At 41.4% G+C, this 23038-nt stretch overlaps 1 protein-coding gene across 8 annotated transcripts in view; it reads left to right on the forward strand.

The window, feature by feature from the left end:
- LOC132323610 (sodium channel protein type 5 subunit alpha-like) overlaps positions 1-23038 on the forward strand; it is a 214937-nt gene that overhangs the window by 100352 nt on the left and 91547 nt on the right. For all 8 annotated transcript variants that reach the window (XM_059839042.1, XM_059839034.1, XM_059839059.1 and 5 more), the window contains 4 exons: positions 8411-8543; positions 12101-12339; positions 17177-17350; positions 18761-19117. In XM_059839042.1, the coding sequence (XP_059695025.1) occupies positions 8411-8543; positions 12101-12339; positions 17177-17350; positions 18761-19117 (903 nt within the window). The remainder of the gene's footprint in view (positions 1-8410; positions 8544-12100; positions 12340-17176; positions 17351-18760; positions 19118-23038) is intronic.

Consider the following 23038-nt stretch of genomic DNA (forward strand, 5'->3'; position numbering starts at 1 on the left):
TCGTTTCCTTCTAAATGTTGTTGGAGATTGCTGTAATTTATTTACACGACATGGAGTCTGTGGTGAGAAACCCAGACTCACCATTCCAGGCAGGGTGGGAAGACAATGAGTTAATTCACAGAGAAATGTGTGCCTAGTGCCTCATCAGAAAGGTTTGTGCCTTCTGGTGAGATTTCCTCTTCAGAGCTGTCAGGAGGCAAATACCTAAATCTTGAGTTTGACAGAGATTTTCTTTTCTTGAAGGGACAGTTTTAAACTTGATTTCTTTTGACTTTTGAATACCTGACATTGTCTGGTGGATAGAAAGTTATGATTTTTAAATGACTCCATGAATCTTGCCATCTTGAGATTGTGTTTTCTCTTGCTGGTTGGTCTCTGTTTGCATCTGACCTCTGGTCTTCTCTTGGGCTGCTTGAGGAGGGCTGTTCCTTCAGTCCAAAGGTAGTTCCCAGAAGGGTTCAGCATCCAGTTCAAATAACACCCAGGAAATATGAGCAGATGATCAACAGATTTCAGCCCTTTTGCAGATTGCCAGCATCTTTGTTGCAGAGCAACACCATGAGATGGTGTTTTTGGAAACAGCTGCTACACAGGCAGAGCAGCCTGGACAGGTTGCTAGTTTGAGATAGTGGGAATTGATCTTTTCTTATGTAGATAATCTGCATTGAAGCTCATCACTTTTAACAGTCTTTAAATTATGGAAGTCACTACTACAGTCAGTGTGGGCAGGATTCATTTCATTGTAGGGATCAAAAACAGACCAGAATAATCTCTCTCCTTGGAAGTGCCTTTTTTTCTGTTCACTTTAGCCACAAGTCTTACATTAGGTGAGATAAAGCCCACTCAGAGTAACAAGGTGCCAAAACCAGGTTATGTTGGTGGGGGAAAAAAAAGGCAAATGTGATTATAACATGTATTAGCCAAGGTATCTCCTAAAGAGAAAGGTGAGTGTGATGGATCCCAGCTGTGGTGTCAGATTATCAGTAAATTGAGAAGCAGTTTTTTTCTCTGGAGCCAAGCAGCTTTATTCCTTTCAGGGTTTGGACTGAATTTTTTTCCACACCTATCTGGGCATTCCCTGTAGTTCTGCAAATAGACTCTCACACCACCCATGAGAGAAGGGGCCAAGCTGCATGTGGGAAACTGGTTGGTGTGAGAATTATCTGTTTTGTTGACAGTTTTGAGACTGTTGCTGCTTTTTCAGATGTTCACATCTTCCTTCATTTAGGACTTTGGTAATCCCACTTTTACTCTCTGTGGACAAGGATGACCAGTCCTGAGACAATTCTGTAAACAGCAAATGCTGTAGATAGGGAAGTTTTACTGGATTTAGCTTTGTGGGAAAAAAAAAAGAAAAAGAAAAAAAAAAGTGTGCATTAAAGGGGCTGGGGAACAAAATTTGTGCATCTGTTTAAAAACAATTTTGAACCAAAGTTGTAAGGCCTCAGTAGATGAGTAGAGGATGTCCCCTTTTTCTCTGTAAGGAAAGCAGCTCTGCAGGCTGCTGAGGGTGTCCCAGCTGTCAGAAAAAGCTTAGCAAAGTACAAGAGCCCTCAACCCTTCACAGAAAATATCAGTATTTTACAGGATGGGGTCCTGAGGTGACAGGGAGGCTCTGAGCTCTGCTGGCATTTATTTTCATTTGTCAGCCTCCTGCCTTTTGAATAAATGGATGCTGGAAATGGAATGGCCGGGGTGGGGAACTCACTTGGCAGTTCCCTGCCCATCTAGGAAACAACACCCAGGCTCTGCAGTAACAGATGCTCATCCAGTGATGCAATGTGAAGGATGTTGTGTCTTTTGCAAAACAGGTTTGGTATCTGATCTATCCAGAAAATGTGAGCTGGAGTTAAGGGCTAATTGGCGAGGGGCCCATTGCTGTACAGATGTATTCACTGCAGGAGTCACAAGCACTGGGCACAAATGTGCAGCCTCAGCTGTGGCTCAGGCACAAGGAAGTAGCAAATCTGACCCCTCAGCGTGCTTGGAGATAAATCATCATGTTTCTTGGCTTTGCATTTGATGATTTTCCCCTTTTTCTTGTTAAAATTTGTCGGTGAATTTTTTCTTTCTTAGCAGCTCTGTCTTCTTTTTGCAATCTCTTCATATGTTTGGGGAAGGTAGAAGAAAGATGTTGCAGTTGCCTCATTAACCTCACTGACCCTTCTGCTGTTATTTATTTTGAGCAAGTGTGAGCCCATGGTGGAAAAGGACCCACTTGGGCTATCTGTTGTATCTTTCATGAGCAAGAAATGAAGGGCCAGTCCATGAAAATGCATCACTGTAACATGGCTTAAGCCCTCACTTGCAGCTTCCTGAGGTGCAACTGTGGGTTTGCTCCTGCAAATGGAACACCTGAGTAGATGGAGCTGGAAAAAATCACAATTTGCAGCACTAGATTTTTGGGGATGTACTTTTTTAGATCACTCTGTGATGCTGAGCAGTATCAAATGAACACAACACCACCCATCAGGCTGCTACTGAATGGGAAGTTCTCTGAATTCTGATTTGGAGAAAGCCTGGAGGAGCACTGATTTAAAAGACAGAGCAAACATCAAACAAGATCTGACCATCTCTGGCTTTGCATTTTTAACTTGTAGGCCTTCAGTCACAAATAATGGCTTAGCCCATAGCTGTCACAAATTATCCCAAAGTGGGTCCCCCTCAGGTTTCTCCAGGAAAGCACAAACAGTCACTAACCACTTTTGAGCATTTTAGCCTGATCAGCTTCAGCAGTATTGGTTCTGAAGACAAAATGGTTGGGTTGGGACCACAATGAACAACTTCCATGCCTTTGTGTCATTGCAACTGCTACCTCCTGTCCCAGCCAGGAGCCATTTCCCCACGGGAATGGCTGCAGGTGGCAGCTGAGCTGACATGAAAACATCTGTGCAGTTCAGCTGCCCTCTCCCAGGAGAGAAGTGGCTGCAGCAGTTTATCCCACTGTTCAGGCTGGTGACTCAGAGGAGTGACATCCTGGCACTTGGCTGCAGAAAAGCATGTAAGATAAAAAATCCAGTTTCAAATGCTCTTCAGAAGCCTTGGCTGCTTGGCACAGATGGATGAGTGGGTTTCCATGAGAAACAAAGTGTGTTTGCACTGTCCACATCCTCTCCCTAATTTCTAAATCCAGCTGAGGAAAAAGGGAGGACTTTAGGTTATCTCAATGGATGGTGCTAGAGCCCATCAGTCTCATCAGCTGGGGGCAGTCTTGATGGCCATCAGGTTTGCTGACCATGGTCAGCATGGTCCATGCTGAGCAGCCACCTGCCCATGAGCTCATCTGCATCAGAGTAGTCCTGAAAGTCACCAGGGGCTTCAGTACTTGAGCAAGAGGAGGACATCCTACCCTCTACAAGGAGCCTGGGCATCTCTACACACTTTGGATGTCCCCATGCCATAAGAGAGTTCCCACAAGGAGTTGTTTTTAGTTAGAAAGAGCCTGGGGAGCTTGTGGGGAGCTGCACAGAGGGTTCAGTGCCATGAGGGTTCCAGACAGAGGGCCTGCAGAGGTCGTAGGAAGAGCAAAGTAGTGCAATATGAAAGGATGGCCTGTAAAAACCCTTCACAAAATCAGGTCTGGGTCTGGCAGTCGTCACCTGGAGGGGAAGAGCAACAGGTGGTCAAGTGTGAGGGATGCAGGGAGCTTGTCCCAGGAAACCCATGGCAAGTCCTGATCACTCTTCTGGAAATGCAGGGGACTCACTCAGGGCTGTCCTGTGTAAATAAGACATAAGCAGGACCTGGTGATTATGCTAGAAGTCCTAATTGTTTGTGTCTTGACCTGAAACTGAGAGTTTTGAAAAATGATACATTTTTACGCTCCTGCTGATTGCTGGGTGACGTTTTGGCTTTTGCCTTATTTAGAGAAAATCTGTATATTATGTAAGTAACTTCAGGGCACAACAACCTAAAGGTTCTGCGCCTTCCTGCAGTATTTATTGGTGTCTTTGCATTGCTCTGCTGTGTCTTGGTGTTTCTTAATTAGGAGGTTAGAATAACACCTCCCTTCACAGGGTGTTGATATGCTTGGGCAGAATTTGATTTAGTTAATGACCTCTTACCTGGAGCTCAGTTTATCCATGGAATCTGATGAGGCTGAGTATGATCTCACCTGTGGCTTTCAAGAACTTCTAGATTGTTAAGGAACACACAAAACACCATCCCTTCTTGCCTCCTAAATCCAACTGGAGCCTTTCCTGTAACAGTCCAAGGAAATCGCAAGATTTTTAATTTAACCTGACTTTACAATTGTTCCAGAGGTGGGAAGTGGAAGAGAAATGGATGCAGGACTGAAAGAGTGGTGGTTTCCAAGTGGGCACTGGCTGTTAGGTGGTGATCCCCACTGCTTTGCTCTCCCTGGGGCACCTCCTCACCAGAGCTTTCCATCAGTCCAGGAGCAGGGCAGGGCAGCCTGTGACATGGGTTTGGGATGGACAGTGGGGCTGGAGTAACCTGGGGACACACTCTTGCACACAGAGCCTTTCCTGAATTTCCTCTTGGTCACACTTAGGCTTTCTTTTCTAGGAAACTTGAAATGCTGAGCATTGCTAGATTGGCAGGAGGGAAAACCACCTGGAGAGGGGCCAAGCTGTTTATCAAGGGACTGAAATAAAAATTTAGGAATTTATCTTTAGATGATATTATTTTAAAAAGAAAAACAAACAAAAAAGACCTTGCTTTTTGTTTCAGCTAAGCATAAAAGGGTTTTGCTGACCACATTGGTTTGAGGTTTTCATGTTGATCCTAAAACCACCCTGAGGTAAAATTTCTCTCTTTTACTTTTTGTTTTGGCACAGAACTGGTGAAAAGGGAAAGTGTTAGCAGTTTCCACGTTCAGAAATAAAGATCAACAGAATAAGTCATCCAAAAATCCTCCAATAAATTATGTGGATAAAAGCTCCCTCTGATGCTGTCACACAGAGTTGTCACCACAGCTCTGTTTCTGCTCATTTCAAACTTTTATTTTGTACATCCTAAGTGTAAATCCCTCTGGTTTGGTACAAATATTTTTTACTGCTTTAGTTTAGTTTAAGCATCTCTTTAAATAGTCAAATATCCCCAAAATGAGGTGGTTTCTTTTTAATGCTGTGCTCTATTATGGCCACCTCCAATTTCATTAAATATTTGTGATGGTGCCTTACTGGCTCCATTGCTTATGGTGTGGCCTGCCCACTTTTTTTTTTTTTTTTTTTTGCTTGAAAAATGTTGAAGTGTACGAGAAAAATTAAACCTGTCCTGGTTCCCAAAAATGGTCTTTAAAAACGCTGCTATGTTTAAGCCCATCTTCACATAATCATTTTGACATAGTTCAAAACTGTAGGCAGTGAGAAGAAAATACTTCTTTTATACATCCTCATTTACATGGAAATTACTGGATAGTATATTTGTCTCTATGGAATTTAGCTAATCCAAAGGAGGAACTTTTCCAGTCAGTCAGGGGGCAAGAGAAATAATCTTTTCCTGCTGGAGGTGCCTATGTTTAACTCTATTGTGATTTCTCATCTGGATCCTAGGGACACTCCTTGCATCACTGTGGGGACTGCTGTTATTTTATGCTTAATTTCTATAGAAATATAAGTACAATGAGAAACTGTGCCTGTATGTGTTCTCTCAGAGATGATAATAGCCTTTATGCTGCCTGCTTGTCCAGTTCCTGGAATTGTTTCTGTCTCACAGTGCAAAAGCTGCCAGTTCCTTGTGTGACTATCAGCCATCTCTGCTCTAAAATAAATAATAATAATATAAACCCAAACCCACACATAACTATTCTTTACATTGGGTAAAAGCTTATGACCTTCCTTAAGCAGCTTTAGTAATTTTAAGCAATTCACCTGGATGGAAACTTTCTTTCCTGGAAAAATTCTTCCTAGTAAGTGACAGAGTGGCTACGTGCTGGATTTACTGCTCTGTTGGCAAATCTTTGCCCAGTGGCACTGCCTGCCACACACTGTGTCCTGGCTCTGGGGATGAGCCTCTGCTGTGTGCCTGGAGCCAGGGGGCTGGCAGGGAGCAGGGGCTTGGTTCAGTTAAATACATTTTTAAAAAATGGGAATAATTAACCTGTGAATGTTTTTCTTTTGGGTTTCTACCACTTTGCACTCGTGAGTAAAAGGTGGCTTTCAGATCAAGGACTCTCTTGGGAATGAGGTTGTCTGATGACTTGTTACTGGTACATCCTATGCTTTAGGTCAGATAGGATGGGGAGATGTTAGAGCTTAAAAAGAATGAAATAATCCACAGAGATTTGAAATTTGAGGTTTTCTTATGGTTCATTTTACAGAGGCAAACTTGTGCTTCGGGTTTTTTTCTCTTTTTCTTTGCTTTTCCTTTCTTTTTTGTTTAAATTTATTCTACTTTAAAAATTGTCTCCCTCCTGTTTTTCTTCAGCCTGTCTAGCTATTTCTTTTTGGTCCCATGTATTTGTTATGTATTCCAAACTGCTGTGAATGATTATGCAATTTTGTAGATGCTTTCTTCATTAATAAAACATTTGTTGTTTCATTGGTTTTTATTGGATGTTTTTGAGGCGAAGGAAATCAGCAAACTAATGCATCTGAAACACCATTCCTGGTATTCCCTGGCTCTTAGGCCAAGGAGAGAGTGTTTTTTAGTTGTGCATGACTGTCTTTGAAGGGTTTCTGTTTATAACTTTCCCTCTGAGATGACTTAGTCAGTAACTCAATGGGCAATGAGCAGATTCTGTTGAGTTTTTCTTTAAAAGGACATTTTAGGGAGGAAATAAAGGCCATTTTGGAGCATCACTGCTTTTCTGGCCCAGCTAATGTTTTAAGTTCTTGCTTGCAAAGTCCTTACTCTTCTCTGGCCTTGCAGACATTGGTGTTTTTAACTGCAGTACTTGAAGTGACCTGGGACCAGCATCCTGGTTATCATTTTCATTGTCAACAAGTGGCCAAACATTTTTGCCCTTTTCTGGGGATATCCCCTGCCCTGAAGAGGTCACAGTCCAGAAAGACAGCTCATAGAGCTTCAGCACCTTTGTTTCTTGCTTTTCTCGTGGAATTGCCTTTCTGAAGAGCATTTTTGGTAGAGAAATGGTGAAAAGAATGAATCCTGGGCCCCTGGGCATGAGCAGCAGAGCTGTGGAGCTGCTGCTTTTGGCACATCTCAGTTGGCATTCCAGGTGCTGATCAGGGCAGTCAGGGCTATTTCAGACCCAAGTGATGAGAAGATCCAGAAGACTGAATCTAACTCCTGTAGCTCATTTGTCTATGGAGAAACAAAAGCAGCTACTCTGATATCTGAATAAACCAGAGGTTCTCATCTTTGTAGGGATTTATTTTCATTTCCTGTTTCCTTGAGCTATAACACAAGAGCCATCAGGATCCATCCATCTACACCTGTCTTGTTACACAGGGTCTCAGATCTCACAGCCTGCATGCTTCAGGACCAGGGCAGGGGCTGTTAAACATTTATTTTGGGAAGCTGAGGGTCTCAACCAGGAAGTCTGTGGCAGAGAATGATGTTAAACCTGGCTTTCCCAGATTCTTGCACCTCAACCACTTTTCCTTCCACCTGTGTGGGATCTGGAGGAGTAAACGAAGTGGGATTTGTTCTCTATATGAAGTGGGAGCTTGTAATAATAAAAGCCTTAACATCTTGCTCCTGTGAGCTGACAATATAAAGTGTTTCATGCAGTGTGTGTCTTCAGCTATACTGTATTTCTGTCTGGCTTCAGAAACCCAAGCCTACAAAAAGCATAAAACTAATTTAAAATGAGACATTAAACAAAGACAGTTTGGAAGTTCTGTTTTTCTAGTATTTGATTTCTTTTTTTTTTTATTCTTTTCCTTGAGAAACATGAGAACAAGGGTTAGGTTATTTATTTTTTTCCTGAGAAAAAGAAGCTAAGTCTCTCCCCTAATTATGGAGCTTCAGAATCCATAACACCAAAGATCACCACAATGACAATATGTTCCTGAGATTTGGCAGTGTTTCAGAACAAGGGAAAACATGTGTTGGGGAGTCAGTTTGCTTGGTATGATATCAGAGGTCTGCAATGGAGCTGTTACCCACGCCCTTTTCCTTTTCTAGCTGTATAATTAAATACTTAACACATTTCAGAAATAATGGATTAATTAATGTAATTAAGCAGGCCTTCTTTCACAGGCAAAGAGCATGGGAAAGCAGCACTGCTATTCCTCTGGCATTGTAAGCCTTCCTTTATTTTCACCCACAGTTTACATGAAGGTAAAGGGCAGAACAAATTTTTCAAAATTGCTCAAAGTGCCACTTTCAAAAGCTGTGCCCCACCAGCGTGCCTTTAACTCAGAAGTCAGTGAGCTTTAGACTCTTCAGATGACAAAATTAATGCTTAGGCAGTTTTGAAATGTCTACCCAGTATCTGCCTTGGTTTTACTGTGCTGATGCAGTGTGTTCCTTTGAACAGACCTCCCCCTCAGATGAGGCAAGCAAGAAACAGCTTTTGATGCCCCACCGGCCCTCCGTGGACCACTCAGATGAGCCCTTTCAGAGGCAGAGGGCAGTGAGTGCTGTCAGCATCATCACCAGTGCCCTGGAAGGTAAGAGACATCCTCAGTTTCCCAGCTCAAAACCACATCTGTGTTAAAAGGCAGGAAAAAAGTGACAAAAAATGCCCTGATATCATTTTGAAAGAAGGCACTAAGGGTAGTTATTGCAACCCCTATAAGAGAGGCAGCACAGTCCTTGTCTTACCCATGGACTTGTGAAAATCCAGAGAAAATGCCATATAAAAGATTTTGTGCTGTTGTGGTGTTAGGTGTGCACAGGGCTCACTGGAGTGCAGGGTAGCAGAGTGTCAGCCTGGTTTTGGATGACTGACTGTGCATGTGCTGGTGTCTCATCTCTCTGGGGATGATGGAAAGCCTGGCATGTGCAGAACCTCCAAATTGTGGGGGAGGAAAGTCTCAAAGTCTCTAAGTCTCTCACAACAGGGACATTGCAGTGTGGTGTGTGTTTGAGTCCCACCATGAAATCTGAGGATGCTCAAGGGATGCTTTAAGCACACAAATATTTTTCAACCAATTCTTCCACTGCTCTTCTCATGAGGTGCAAGAGGATTTTCCTCCACTGGGTTTCCATAGGCAGGAACTTTGCATTTTCCTCCTGCAAATTTATTGACAGCAAGACAACTCAGAGTAAGACCCCCACATCCCCATTCTTTTGCCTTGTAGCATGAAAGGGCTTCCTACAATTTCTTGTGTCTCCTACACTGCAAACAGAAATTAAGGAGGAGGTAGCACCTAAGAAGAGCACAGAAAAATGTCAGTCAAGAGCACAGTAGCAAGGGAAATTGTGGGTTCTCCTGCAGCCTAATTCTCTGTATGACTGATGGATAGGGACTCACCTTACAGACAGGACCTGGACACTGCCCAGTGTGAAACCACAAAGCCCTTCCTCTTCCTCAGTTTTTTACCCTCCCCACGGTTATATTCAGCAGTATTGTGGCCAGAAGAAATATTTCTGTTTGAATGAATAAAGAGCTGTGTTCTTAATAGGGAAATAATTGCTTTGGTGTATTCCAGTGTTTAATGTACTCTGCAAAGGTTTTATTTGTTTTCTGTGGAGTTTTTTAGCAATTAGCTTTGTGACTGATTTGCTCTCTTGTAATGTGTTAAGGATGCCTAAAAGGTCTGGACTTCTGGAGTTCTTGTTTATTTAATGGCATTTTTCTATTCCTTTATACCACAGAAATAGACACCATCCAGGCTAGGATAACTCAGAGGACATGGCACTCAGGAATGTGGTTTAGTGGTGAACTTGGCAGTCAAGGGATGACAGCTGGAGTCAGTGATCTTAGCTGTCTTTTCCAACCTAAATGATTCTATGATTCTATGTAGAAAAAATACTTATCAAATGTTTCCTAACTCCCAGATTTTGCTTAGTCATTGAAATTGAATACTTGTTGACAAGGAACATCAGATCAGAATAAAATATATCACAGGATTAAACCATATTCGAGGCTATAAAATTTGTGCCAAACTTTGAAACAGCCAGCTCAGAAATCCCTTCCCCTTTACTTATTTGGTTTCTGCTCTTAGCTCTTGGGCAGTCAACAACTGTCTGTTTTTTCCAGACATTACAAAGCCTTGCAGACAAGAAAGTCCTTATTTCTGTTTAAATTGAAAAATAAGAGGAAAGCCATCACAATGCTGGCTATATTTTTCTGATCATTTTTTAACAGTAGCAGAAAGAACAGAGGCTAATTTTACTTTTTCTTTTGCAGAGATTAGAAAAAAATTAAATATTTTGTGCTTTCCAAATATCATATTTACTGGGAAAGGATGTGGATTATTAATTGATTTAAACCATTTTAAGGCCACATCACTGCCAAAAGACAACAGTCCTACCCTTCTCCTTCCCTGTGTTCCTGCACTTTGTGTGATTGGTTTTCAGCTGGATCAACAAGCAGAACCAGCTCACCCAGAAGGTCCAGGAGCACCAAAGCTGGCAAAAAGACAGAGAGATAACACGTGGCTGAGGCTGAAGGGGGTGAAACCAACCAAACCAAACCTTTTAGCAGCAACCTGAACTTAAAGGGGTTCATGTTGTGAAGAATGAGGATATAGATCCATATGTTCTAGATTTACCTGGAAAATTGGATCCTTAAGGAATTGACTGCCTTAAACTCTTTATTGCTTTCAGAGGCAAGTTTCAAAAAAAAAAAAAAAATTTGCATTGAAATCCATGGTTCTCAAATTATTTTAGGGTTTACCTGTAAACTCTCTCTTTGGAGTCTGGAAAGAGTCATTTCTTGGGAGCAATTTGATTTCCCAAAGATCTCTGAGCAGTGTGGATGTGTGGGCAAAACCCGTGCAGGTAGGACACCATATGGCATTTTGAAAGCTTGATGGAAGACACCTAATAGCACAGTTCTGTTGTTCTTTGAAGAAAAGTGGGTAAAGAATCAGAGAATCTGAGGAAAAGTTCTCCAAGATCAGCAAGTCCAACCTTTGACTGAATTCCCCCATGCCACCAAACCATATTGCAAAGTGCCACGTCCACTCAGTTTTTGAACACTTCCAGGGATGGAGACTCCATCTGTGCTTAACCACTCTTTCAGTGATGAGATTTTTTTCCTCAATATCCAATCTGAAGCTCCCCTGGCACAGCTTGGGGCCATTTCCCCTTGTCCCAAATGCTTCCTGCCTTGGGAGAGAAGACTGTTTATGAACTGATTGAAATAACAGCCTTGGCTGAAGTTTTCCTGTTATCAGTGCAGCTTCTAATTATATAGACTAAAGCCATAATGCAGCATTCCATGCCCATAAAGGAATCAGAAAAGGAAGGCATTAAGCAATTCTGCTGATCATTGTCTTTTAGCCATTACCTGTCTTTTTTGACTTTTCTTTTTTTCACCATTAACACAAATTATACTTACGAAGCTATTTCAATTCTTTGGTGCATAGGTAAAATGAGCATGTAAAAGTGGTATTACAGGCAATATTTTAAAAGCACCTTTAAAAAGCACATTTTTAGTCGCATTTTGAAACTGGCTTATGTGCTCCCTGATTTTGTCTGTGGGCCTTTGAGAAAAATCAGATATTTAATGCTTTTTTGGATTGCACATCAAGGACAGAAACTCTGTTGACAACCAGTGATACTCTGGTCCTCAAGTACTTAAATCAGCTTTAAATATTGGATTCAAGCACTTTCATCTCTTATCTGCTTTAAAAGGTATTACTTAAGATACTTTGAAAATGTGAGCAGGGAATGAAAATTAGATATTCCAACCTAAGTTAAATGAAGATAGTGTATTCTTATCCATTTGAAATTGGCAAAATGGAAAATAGAGTAAGAATCCAAGCCTATATATAATACTAGACTTCACATATTTAGTGTGATTCTCACTTTTTTGCCTGTGACACTTTTAAAAGGTTTTTACTTTCAGAACAGGTCACTGTCTGCTAAGTGCAGGTCAACTGGCTAAAACCCCAAAGTGTGTAATTTGCCAGCTTGTTACGACAGGAATATTTTTATCTTTGAAAAAAGTTTGGGGTAATTTGTGGGCCTTCCTCTGTGTAATGAGTAATTTTAAGTGTTCTCTTGTCGTATAACTCAGTGTGAATTGACTGTGACTTTGCTGCTTGTGACTTAGAGCTTGAGGAATCGCACCAGAAATGCCCTCCCTGCTGGAACCACTTTGCTGTTAAATTCCTCATTTGGGATTGCTGCCCACTTTGGCTTTTAATCAAGAAATTTGTCAAGTTTGTGGTCATGGACCCGTTTACTGACCTCACCATCACCCTGTGCATTGTGCTGAACACGCTCTTCATGGCCCTGGAGCATTACAAGATGACCAAGGAGTTTGAGCACATGCTGTACATAGGCAATTTGGTAAGTCAGCCTGAACTTGAAGTGCCACCTGAGGGGTGAAATTCCTGCTTTTTAAAGTTTTGGCCATGGCTTGGGAATGTCCCATTTTGGTAATTGCCAGCATTGCTTTGCCTTTGCCAAGCAAGTCCTCTCAGCCTCCTCTTTCTGAAGAGAACTGAATGAGGAGCAAGTGTCTATTTTTATCAAGCTAACGTATTCTGATGGTATTAGTAACCATTAAAGCCATGGTTTTGGGCTGTTCCTGAGAGATATCTGTTTAAGGAAATGAGATAAGAGAAAGGTTAATGAGCTTTATTCAGGTTTTCTGGTAAAGCACCCATAAGGCAGCAATTCTTGGTGACTAATAGTGGCTTTTATGTTAAAACAGAAACTTACAAAAAAAAAAGCAAGGCAAGATGCTGGAGGGAAATGGAGTTGTGTTTGATCATGGGTTGATATCTATGCTGGAAGGTGCCTGTAGTGATCTTCTACATGTGCTGGGTCCTGTGAAAACCCTGGGGCAGAGGGGACGGGGAGCAAAGCACAGCCAGTGCTTTGAGGGGAAGCTTAATGTGCCAGCCAGAGCAGGTGGGTATAGAGGTGCAAAGCAAGCAGAGACCACACTTGTCCAAAGAAAAGCAGAGGGACAGTCCACAGTCAAGCTGCAGGGACAGCAGAAAAGCCTTTCCAAGGGCAATGTGACACAATTTGTGACCCAGGGTGCCACTCAAAATGGAATAATCTTTCTCTTTAATCATCTTTCTCTGAGTTATGTTTAAAAGTTGCCATGTGTTACTGCTTGAAAACTTAACGTTTAGAATCCTTTTAATTGTAGAAGAGTCTAAATTAGAAAAGGCACAGGCCACCTAGCTATGGCATGGTGGGATTGCCCCTAAAATGTAGTGGCAGCAGCAGAGATATCCTATAGGAACAAAAGTGATCTGGAGAATCTGGAAGGTGGATGCTGACAAGTTTGCATTTGAGGGCTTCACAGCACAGGTTAGAAAAGTCCTTTATTTCTGTAAAAACAGAGGCTGCAGTATCTCAAAGCTGGATTAATGTCACCTAATTTTAGGTATTTACAGTGTGGGAGTCTGTGCCAGTTGTCTTTGTCTCTTTTTAAAGTCAATGGAAAGTAATGGACAGTTTCAAGCCCCATGAATGTGACGTTGTAGTGACATTTGCTTTTGGAAAAGGTGAAGAGTGGCCTGTAGGGCTGTGACTGTAGTAGCCATTGACCACAGTGGGAGCACACAGAGACACTGCAGGTGTGAGACCTGCCTTGAGTGAGAAGTTTCTCATTCTGGCCCATTTGGTAGGTAGTTGAAATTTGTATCAGGCATTTTGTATCAGTCCTAGGATATGGAATATAGCATACAAATTTTTTTTCTTTACCCTGGTCCTTGTTATTTCCAGCTCTGGGCTTCCATGGGTTGAGTTTGAGGTTACTCCCCTAGGCTGTGGGACCTGTCTCCAGCTTTTCATCTGATATGCCTTGGCAAATCTCCCTCTGCTGTTGTGCTAAGCAAAAATCTGTTTGGGTCTCTCTTGCTCCAAAGCCATGCTCTTGCCCTCTGCAGAAAGCAGTAAATAAGGATAGCTTGGAAATCATCTTACAGGACTGCACCAGCTTCACTTTGCAGCCAACATTCCTTCTTGTTGCTCAACAATTTGTGGCCTTCTAAGATGACTTGAAAAAATTCCTTTGCGTCCATCAAAGCAGGTGGCAAAGCCTCCACTTCCCTCTCTGGCACTTGGGATAGTCAAGGTGTCTGCTCCTCACTCTGCTTTTGGCAGATCATCTTCCCCCTTTGCAGACCACAGGCAGTGAAACTTTAGCCCTTGGCTCCCCTCCTGCCAACACAGCTCCTGTAGAGCTGCCAGGGCTGAGCAGGCTGTGCCAGGTGCCATCAGGAAATTAGACAATCAGTAGAGACAGGAATTTTTGATGGGGATATTTTACAGAGAGACACTTTTTTTTCTTTTCTTTTTTTTTTTTTTCTTTTTTTTTCCAGGGAGAGAAATTTTACAAAGTAAATTTTGCAAAATTTTGCCAAAAAAAGAGAAGAAAAATCTCACTGTGTGTTTCTTAGTACTGCCTAGAGCTATTTCTCTTCCTTGTGCTAAAGTGTAAAGTAAGCAAAACAGCCTGCCTGCATTTTTTGTAGCAGGCTGATGGCTCGGGGCTCCCCTTCTCCTGAGATCCCAGGCTGGGTCTGTGATCCCAGCCTGTCTCAGCTCACCCTCACCAGCTTTACTAAACCTCTGCATAACTGGATTAATTGTGAGCAGAGCAGGTCAGAGAAAGGTAACTCCATTTCGTGGAAGATTTTGCAAAGTCATTTGTAATGAAAATTGACATTTTTTGCAATTCCCTGTGAAAGGAAAGGGAGTCCCAGCTCCAGGGCAGGCTGCCAGGTGACTGCATCCCCTGAGCTGCAGACTGGCAGCCCCCCCTCTGCCCCCACACTGGCTGGCTGGCTGTCTTCCCGTTACATCTAACCCTCTTTGAGTGATTATGCTAGCATTAAACAGGGGAAATATTAAACAGGGCAGGTCTTTGGCTTTTTTTTTTCTTTTTTTTTTTTTTACTCTGAGCAAATGTTTCTGAGAGAAATGAAAGAAAAAAATGGAATATGGATTTTCTTTCTCTGGATCTGCCAGCCATTGGTTCTCTCCCGCTGTGATTTTCCATCTCCTTCATTCAGCATCTGCTCCTTTCAGGCCCCTTTAGCTCATCCCTTACAGGAATGAACATTTTCAAATGTGATCAGAAGGCCAGCCGAGCACGTGTACAGAGTTCATCTGCCCACGCAGTGCCACCACTTTAAAAATGAGTGGAGAGAGCAAGAACTCCCTCAATTTCTGTTTTCCTTTAGAAGCTGAGGTACCATTATGCAACATTAAAGCCTAAATGGCTGAAACGACAGATAAAAGGGTTTGGGTTTTTTTTTTAAGACAAAGTGCTCCACATCAGCAGTGTCATATTTAGCACCAGTGGGATGTTAAGCTACTTGTTTTCTTTCCAGCTTTTATCACAAGAAACACCCAGCCCCTTGTGCAGGTGCAGTGGAGCAGGTGCTGTGTGGAATTGTGGCTGGTACATACACACATGGCTCCTGATGCCTTCAGGAAGGCTCAGACATTTTGCTGCCTTGCTGTGACATTTCCTTCTCAGAAGGCTATTGATTAAAATGATTCAGGCAAAGAAAGTGATCCTCCTGAGTCATTTTCTCAGCAAGAGGGTTGCATAATGTGTGCAGCGTGGTCTTGTAGCTTTTTTAAGGCAGTCCCCTGGATAGAATTTCACAGACATCCAGTTTCGTCTCGCTCTCTGTCCCAGGAAAAATTTGAGCATTATGGTGGGAATCTTTGGTATCTCTAACCCCTGTGACTCACAAGTTCTTTGCTAATTAGAAATGTGAGACAGGTTGTTTGTTGTGTTCTTGGTATGAGGTGGTGATGGGAAGTTGCTCCGTCCCAAGGTATTGTGCAATCCAGGAGATCCTTTTCCTGAGGGGAAACAGAAAGTATTTTCCATAAGGAATTGTGTAAAATGGCCACTTGGAACAATTAATTCCTGAAGTATTACAGAGCAAAGCCAAGCCTTGCTCAAATTCAGGCTATGATATTTTATTTTTATTCTTTAGTATCATGATTGTATGATTTTACTCCTTCCCTTTCAGGTCTTAGTGGGTGTCTCATCTCTGTTGCTCAGAGTTGAACAGTTTTGCTGGGCTAATGTTGCAAATATTCAACTTCTTGGAAGGAAAACATTTCTCCTTGACTTTATATTAGTGATACATGACTTCTGGATTTCCCCCTCTGTTTTGACCAACAAAGTGCATTACTGTTGATTGTTTCACGGAAAACCATGTATTTTAATTTTACAGATATCCATTTCTGCAAATGTATCTATTTCAGAAATTGCAGAATTCTCCAGAAACACAAAGCTCTGGGCAGTTTGTACTAGGATGTGACATTAAAATAAAACAGTGTATGACAAACTTGGTGCCCACATTTTGTCATTTTAAGTTGATTGCAGCATTGAACTATGCATTTAAAACCTTACTTAAGCAGGACATGCAAAAGTACAAAGTCTGATTCTCTGGGATGCTTTACAGGAATCTATTAAAAGTGAATTTGCTGTCAGCAGCCTTCCTTTCCCTGCTCCCTCTGCCTCCTAGGTAATATTTATATGTTGTTTTAAAGAAAAATGTTCCAATTAGAAGCTCCAACATATGACATTTGAACTGGGTCATAAATAACCAATGTGTTCCCAAGATGCAGTGAGAAGAAAATTGCTATAACTATTTGTAAGAATAAAAAAAACAAACCCACCAAGACTCAAATTAGTTTCTAATCGTCTTTGCTGCCAGCAATAACCCCAGAATAACTGGAGGCGTGCATTGCCCTTCTATTGATAATAAGAACAAAATAAAAAGGGATAATACACCAGATACACTGCAACCCAAATAGCCCTTAACACTCTCCATTCACTTAGCTTTCTCCACTGAAATATATAGGTTTAACCTTTATAAAATACACTTTTATACCTTTTTTTTTCCCTTTTTTTTTTTTTGCCACTATGATTATTCAGATGATGGAAGGAGATAGAAATGTATGTTCTGATCCAGATCCTCAAGACAGATGTCATTATAAGTTTACAGCAGTATCAGGTATTATTGTGAAAAGACTAGACAAAATTGTAATAGAGATAAGGAGTCAGCCCCAAAAGAAACCAGTATTTGTTTGAATGTGTGTGACTTTCTGCTGGGTTCACCTGTGAGAGTGGAAACTCCACAAGCAAGGAGCTGTGCTTAAAAGGTTAGTTTGACTTCATATTTCCTTCCTGCAGGTCTTCACTGGGATTTTTACAGCAGAAATGATCTTCAAAGTTATTGCCCTTGACCCCTACTACTATTTCCAACAGGGCTGGAATATTTTTGACAGCATAATTGTTATTCTAAGCCTGATGGAACTGGGTTTGTCCAGCATGGGAAACCTGTCTGTTTTACGCTCCTTTCGACTGGTAATGGTCTTATTCTCTTCTTAACCATCTTTTTTAAATTACATATAAACTCTGACATGAATGCAACATATTTTCTTAAAAATGCATCTGCCTATAATTGCTGCAAGCTGGTAAGCAGTATGTGACACTAATTACTGTGGGATAAATGGAATGGTTCCAGATTTACATCAGGGTAAATGAGAACATAATTTGATTCCTTCTAGCTGTGCCAGGTACTTGTAGCACACTTAAAATATTTGAATTCCAATCTGTAATAAAGATCTGCCATCTTATACCTGTGCACCTGTTAGCACAGACAGGAGAAAATTGATAGCCCAAGAAATGCAAGAGCTGATAACTTGTTGTTTCAGGAGCTGTTATTCCTAAATTATGTTATAAACATGCCACTGTTCTTTTAGATGTTGTCAAAAGAAAATGTCTGAATTATGCAGAGAGAGATTTTTTTTTTTTTTCTAGAACTGATCAGCATAACACAGCATCTGTCTTTCACGGGAACTCCTTAGCTGTCAGCTCCTTTGTTAAGCAGGGGACAGTGGTGTTCTATTAATGAGAGACTGGCAACATTCTGGAACAGAAAAGTACTTTCCTTGCCAGCTTGACATTTGTGTTGCACTTCATGTACCAGGATGTCCGTGCTAATTATTCTGGCCATGATATGGCTTCAAAATTTTTAAGATCAGGAAAATAATCCCTTGTGGGTACATTTACCAGAAGAAAATTAATTTTTTTCCCCCTCAAAATTCTCTGCATTGCTCAAAAGCATTAATTTTCCATCACTGTCCTAAGTGTCTCCCTGAAGTTTTTGGAGCAATCCTGCTTCAATAGGGCTTAATTTAGACCTTCAGCTGAAAACACAGCACAAGGGCTAGGCACCATTTACATCCTTAAAATAGGTCTTAAGTGGGCCGTGGGCTGTGCCCAGACTGCGTGATCCTCGGCACAGAGGTGATTTTCACCCTGGGAGCTAACAGCTAATAACATCTGACTGAGACTTGCTCTGAAGCACAGAGGAATTCCTTCTCTCATTGTGGGACCAAACCTGAAATCCCTCCCTCCAGATGCCTACCGGGATGTTTTTTTTGAGGAGGAAAAACAACACAAAAGAAAATACTGAGAAATAAATGTCATATTTCCATCCTTTCCCCCCCAGTGGGGGAATGTGCCATTAAAACCATGTCTATCTAACCAGGCACAGCATAGCTCAGGAAAACTTAATTCTCATCTGAGAAGCCCAACTGATGTTTTATTAATAGAAGTAATGAGGTTAACAGGAAGTATGGCTAAAATCACCTTGTACCACACGCACTGCAGCATTTAACATCTTTCACGTTTTACTCACTTGAATAATTCATTGGCTGAAATGGCTGACGCTTCTGTGAGCTGACACTGTTGTTTATGTTCTGTTCACAGCTGAGAGTCTTCAAGTTGGCAAAGTCCTGGCCCACCTTAAACACGCTCATTAAAATCATTGGTAACTCAGTGGGTGCCCTCGGTAACCTCACTCTCGTGCTGGCCATCATCGTCTTCATCTTTGCCGTGGTAGGAATGCAGCTTTTTGGGAAGAGCTACTTGGACAATGTGAAGAAGATAAGCACCACTGGCAACCTGCCACGGTGGCACATGAACGACTTCTTCCACTCGTTCCTCATCATCTTCCGCATTTTGTGTGGAGAGTGGATCGAGACCATGTGGGACTGCATGGAAGTAGCTGGGCAGCCACTGTGCCTTCTCGTCTTCTTGTTGGTCATGGTGATAGGAAACCTGGTGGTGAGTTCTCAAGATGTTTTTTCTTTTTCTTTCCTTCCTTTCCTAGTGGGCATGTGCAAATGTACCGTTTTTTAATCCAGAAACAGCAAATCTCACGTTACTCCACAATTTTAATTCAATGAACTGGGTTGTCACCAAGACAGGTTTGCTCCTATCCCAAAGCTGCATTACTAGTTGGCTTGTGGGGAATGAGGACTTGCTGGGTTTTTCAGAAGAGCAGATGTTTTACTAGAAGAAAGGTAGTTGATCACAGTGATTTTATATTTTATGCTGTTCATAGGGCTGAAGGCTTTCCTGATCTCTTTTCTGTACAGGTGTGAGTATCACCTCAGCTCTCCCTGTTTTGGGGCATATTTATATTTGCCTTCACTTCTGGCCCAGAGCACACAAACCATACCACAGCACAGTGTCTTTGAGAGGAGTTTTGAACATCTTTAGCCTGCATGTTTTAGGAAGCTGCAGGTTTTGTTTACAGTAATGTCACTGGCTCACTTGCTGGTTTTTTAATAGAGTATCCCATAAGCATGGCTTACATAAGCTCTGAACCTATTTAGACTGAATTATATTTCCCTGTTGACATCTTAAGGAGAGCTTTGCTGGCTTTCAGTCATTGTGGAAATGTTTTGCCTGTTCAGCTTACAGAGCATCTTTGACATTGTGGCTCTAATGGCCTTACTGTTTATGTAGTGAGTTATTTAATAGTAGATGATGCTGTAAAACAAAAAAAAAAAACGTTAGTTTTTTGCTACCAACAGCTTTTAGTCGTTGCTTTGCTTTTAAGTACCCAATATTTTGGTTCTCAGCTGCTGGGGTAGAAAAGTTTTTGAAAGAGCCTGTAGAAAAGGAAAGTGTGTTGCTTTGTTTACATTAACTTAAATTTTAACAGTAATTTTCACATGAAAATGTTGATTGCAAGAGCAAAGTATATTTTTGAGGGTTTTTTAAAATAAAAGTCAAAAGATGAAACTGTAATTACTCAGAAAGTGAGAAATTATTTATGGTTTTTTCTATGACTTACCATTTCTATAAATTTCTTTTGGAATTAAATTTGATTAGAAGAGCAGGGACAGAATATTACTTTCTTTATTTAGGGAAAAACATGATTTATTATATCTTTAAGGAGAGTTTAGCCTGAGATCTAGAAAGTTAATTTCCCCCTGCCATTAAGCAATGTGTTCTGTGTATGATGATGAAAGCTGGAAATAATATGTGCTAAATTCTGGGTAAAATGTTAACATTTGAAATATTCATGGATTATTAAAAGATGTGAATTAGCAACATCTGATACCCTTAGATATTAACACTTATTAGTGTACACAAATTCTGCTAAGTGTGAAATCTGTCTCAGCAGAGACTGCATTAACATTATCTACGTATATTTAACCTTCAGTGCTCAAAAAAAAAAAAAAAAAAACAGACTGTCCCAGATGTAAAACCAGGTATTGAAAAACCCTGTCTGCATGGAGAAGCTGAAGTTATTGGTCAGCTGAAAGAGAAAATTGTTAGCTTTACACTTTCCAGCCAACAGTTCTGTAAGGATGTGGCAAAGACTGATAAAGAGGAATAATTCTTGTGTTTGGTCTCTCATAGAAAAAAAAAAGAAGGAAATTATTTATAGGTGAAAGAACAGCAGATTGTGAATCATAAGACTGATCCAGTGCCTACATGGAGATTTCATGATGTTGATTAGTAGGTAGAGAGGAGGTCATCTTATACCTCTGGCATCAGAAAAAGTGTTGCTTTCTTCAGTATGAGTGGATTGAACTCACCAACTCACTCTCATAACATCATCAGACCATCATCAAATGTTCTGGTAGCTTAAAAGCACCATGAGCCCTTTCAGATAAAAATACTGATGTGCAAAAACTTTAAATTGTAACTCCATTGACATCTGTGCCAGCAAAGTCTCTCTTTTAGCTTGCTGAGATCCTTGTTCCTCCTCTGAATTTCAGGAGTCTGTTCTGATAAGGAATATTAGCCTGAGGCTGTATCTCATTTGGACTCTAAATTCTCCCATGGTATCTAGAGGCTTGGAGAAAACCTTGGTGTAGCATATCTGTGCATGCATCTAAATTAAACACTTTTATCTGTCACATCTGCCTTATGGTGATGTCTGTGGTCACTTTCCCAACTGCAAGGCTGAGGATTATGGAGCAAACTTGCATCTGAACTCCTGTAAAGTCTGCAAACTGGTGTTGAAATTGTTACAAGCACTGCAATTGTGTGGTGTGTTCAGTGATTTGGCTTTCAGGTCTTATCCAGCCTCACTAACATGAAAATTCAAAGGAATGGTGAAGAAGAGTCAGGAAACTTATGAAGTGCCCTGGGCAACATCATGTTATAGAGCAGTCCAGTTGTTGAAAGGAATTTTAGTATATCCTTATTCTTTGGGTTGTATTCATATATCCTGAAAATGTCTGGGACAATTTGTGTGCAATGCCACACGAAACTATATTGAAGGCTGGTCAGCTGGTGAGTGAATCATCTTCAAGGAGCTAAACTTTACAATATAGTTGGAAAACTATGTGCAGTGTAACTGCCTTTTGCACAATAAAGCTGTGCTGCTACTGCCAGGTGGCATTTTAGAGTCATTGAGGCTGCTTTACAAGGTAATGCCAATCCAGACAGATCATAAGAATTTTTTCCTCATTTGGAAGAGAGAGATTCTGAAATAGCTGAGTGAATAATTATGGTTTTTTGCTAAGTTTTCAAAAGGGCTTAACGTTTTTTTAATGTATATTTATGTTACTGAGGTGAACAAGGAAAATCACCAAGAGAGGAATTATTGAGATGATGTAGGAGATGATTAGGGTCAGGAGGCAGGTCCTGATCCCCCTGCTCTGGCCAGAGTTGATGGGACAGCAGCCACTTCTCAGGGGACAGCTGTGTGTGCTGTGTGCTGTGGTGGTGTTTGTGGCTTCCCAGGATGAGGGAAGAGATGAGAATCTTGACTCCATGTTTCAGAAGGCTGATTTATTATTTTATTATATATATTATATCAAAAGAGAATGATATCTTAGAACTGCACTAAAGAAAAGAGAAAGGATTTCATCAGAAGGCTAGCAAAGGAATGCATAATAAAATCTTGTGACTGACCAGAGTCCTGACACAGCTGGACTGGGATTGGTCATCAAGTAGAAACAATCCACATGGAACCAATCAAAGATGCACCTGTTGGTAAGCAACCTCCAGATCACATTCCAAGCAATCAGATAATTATTGTTTCCATTTCGTTTCCGAGGCCTCTCAGCTTCTCAGGAGAAAAATCCTAGCAAAAGGATTTTTCAGAAAATTTGTCTGTGACAGGGTGCTAACAATGTGCATGAATAAAAGTGACACTTCCATCACGGGCAGGACAACCTCCCAGCCTCACTGGGTGTGTGTGACACACCCTGGTCAAGCCACACTTTTACCCTCTGGTGGCCACCAGGATGTAGGATGGATCCTGCCAGCCTCTCCTGAAGTGCCACCAAGGGAAGGACAGCATGAAATGCACTTGCTGTCTCTGCTCCTGCTCCAGCTGGGCTGCATGAGCCAAAAAGCATCTCAGTGTTAAATCCACAGAGCTGCAGTGCATTAAGTGGCCCTCAGGGCTGAGTTCTGGGCTGCTGTTCCCTCACCTCTGTCCCATTCACACATCCCAGTACATCCATGGCACACCCCCTGTTCCCCAACCCACCACAAGCTGGCAAATCACTGCTGCATTCCAAGGTGGATCTTGCAATACTGGAGTCATAAACATGTAAACATGTAAGGTCTGTAACCAGGAAACTGATACCTTAAGAATTTTCCTTAAAAGCAGAATGTAAGAATGGAATTCCTCCTTTAGGATCAGTCCTAGCCTTTTTTTTTTTTTTTTTTCCCTGCTGTCCATTCACTCAGGAAAATATTGATGACATTTTCTGAGAACACTAAGGTAGA

This window comes from Haemorhous mexicanus, chromosome 1 (assembly GCF_027477595.1).
Source record: "Haemorhous mexicanus isolate bHaeMex1 chromosome 1, bHaeMex1.pri, whole genome shotgun sequence".
In the NCBI taxonomy this organism is placed as follows: domain Eukaryota; kingdom Metazoa; phylum Chordata; class Aves; order Passeriformes; family Fringillidae; genus Haemorhous; species Haemorhous mexicanus.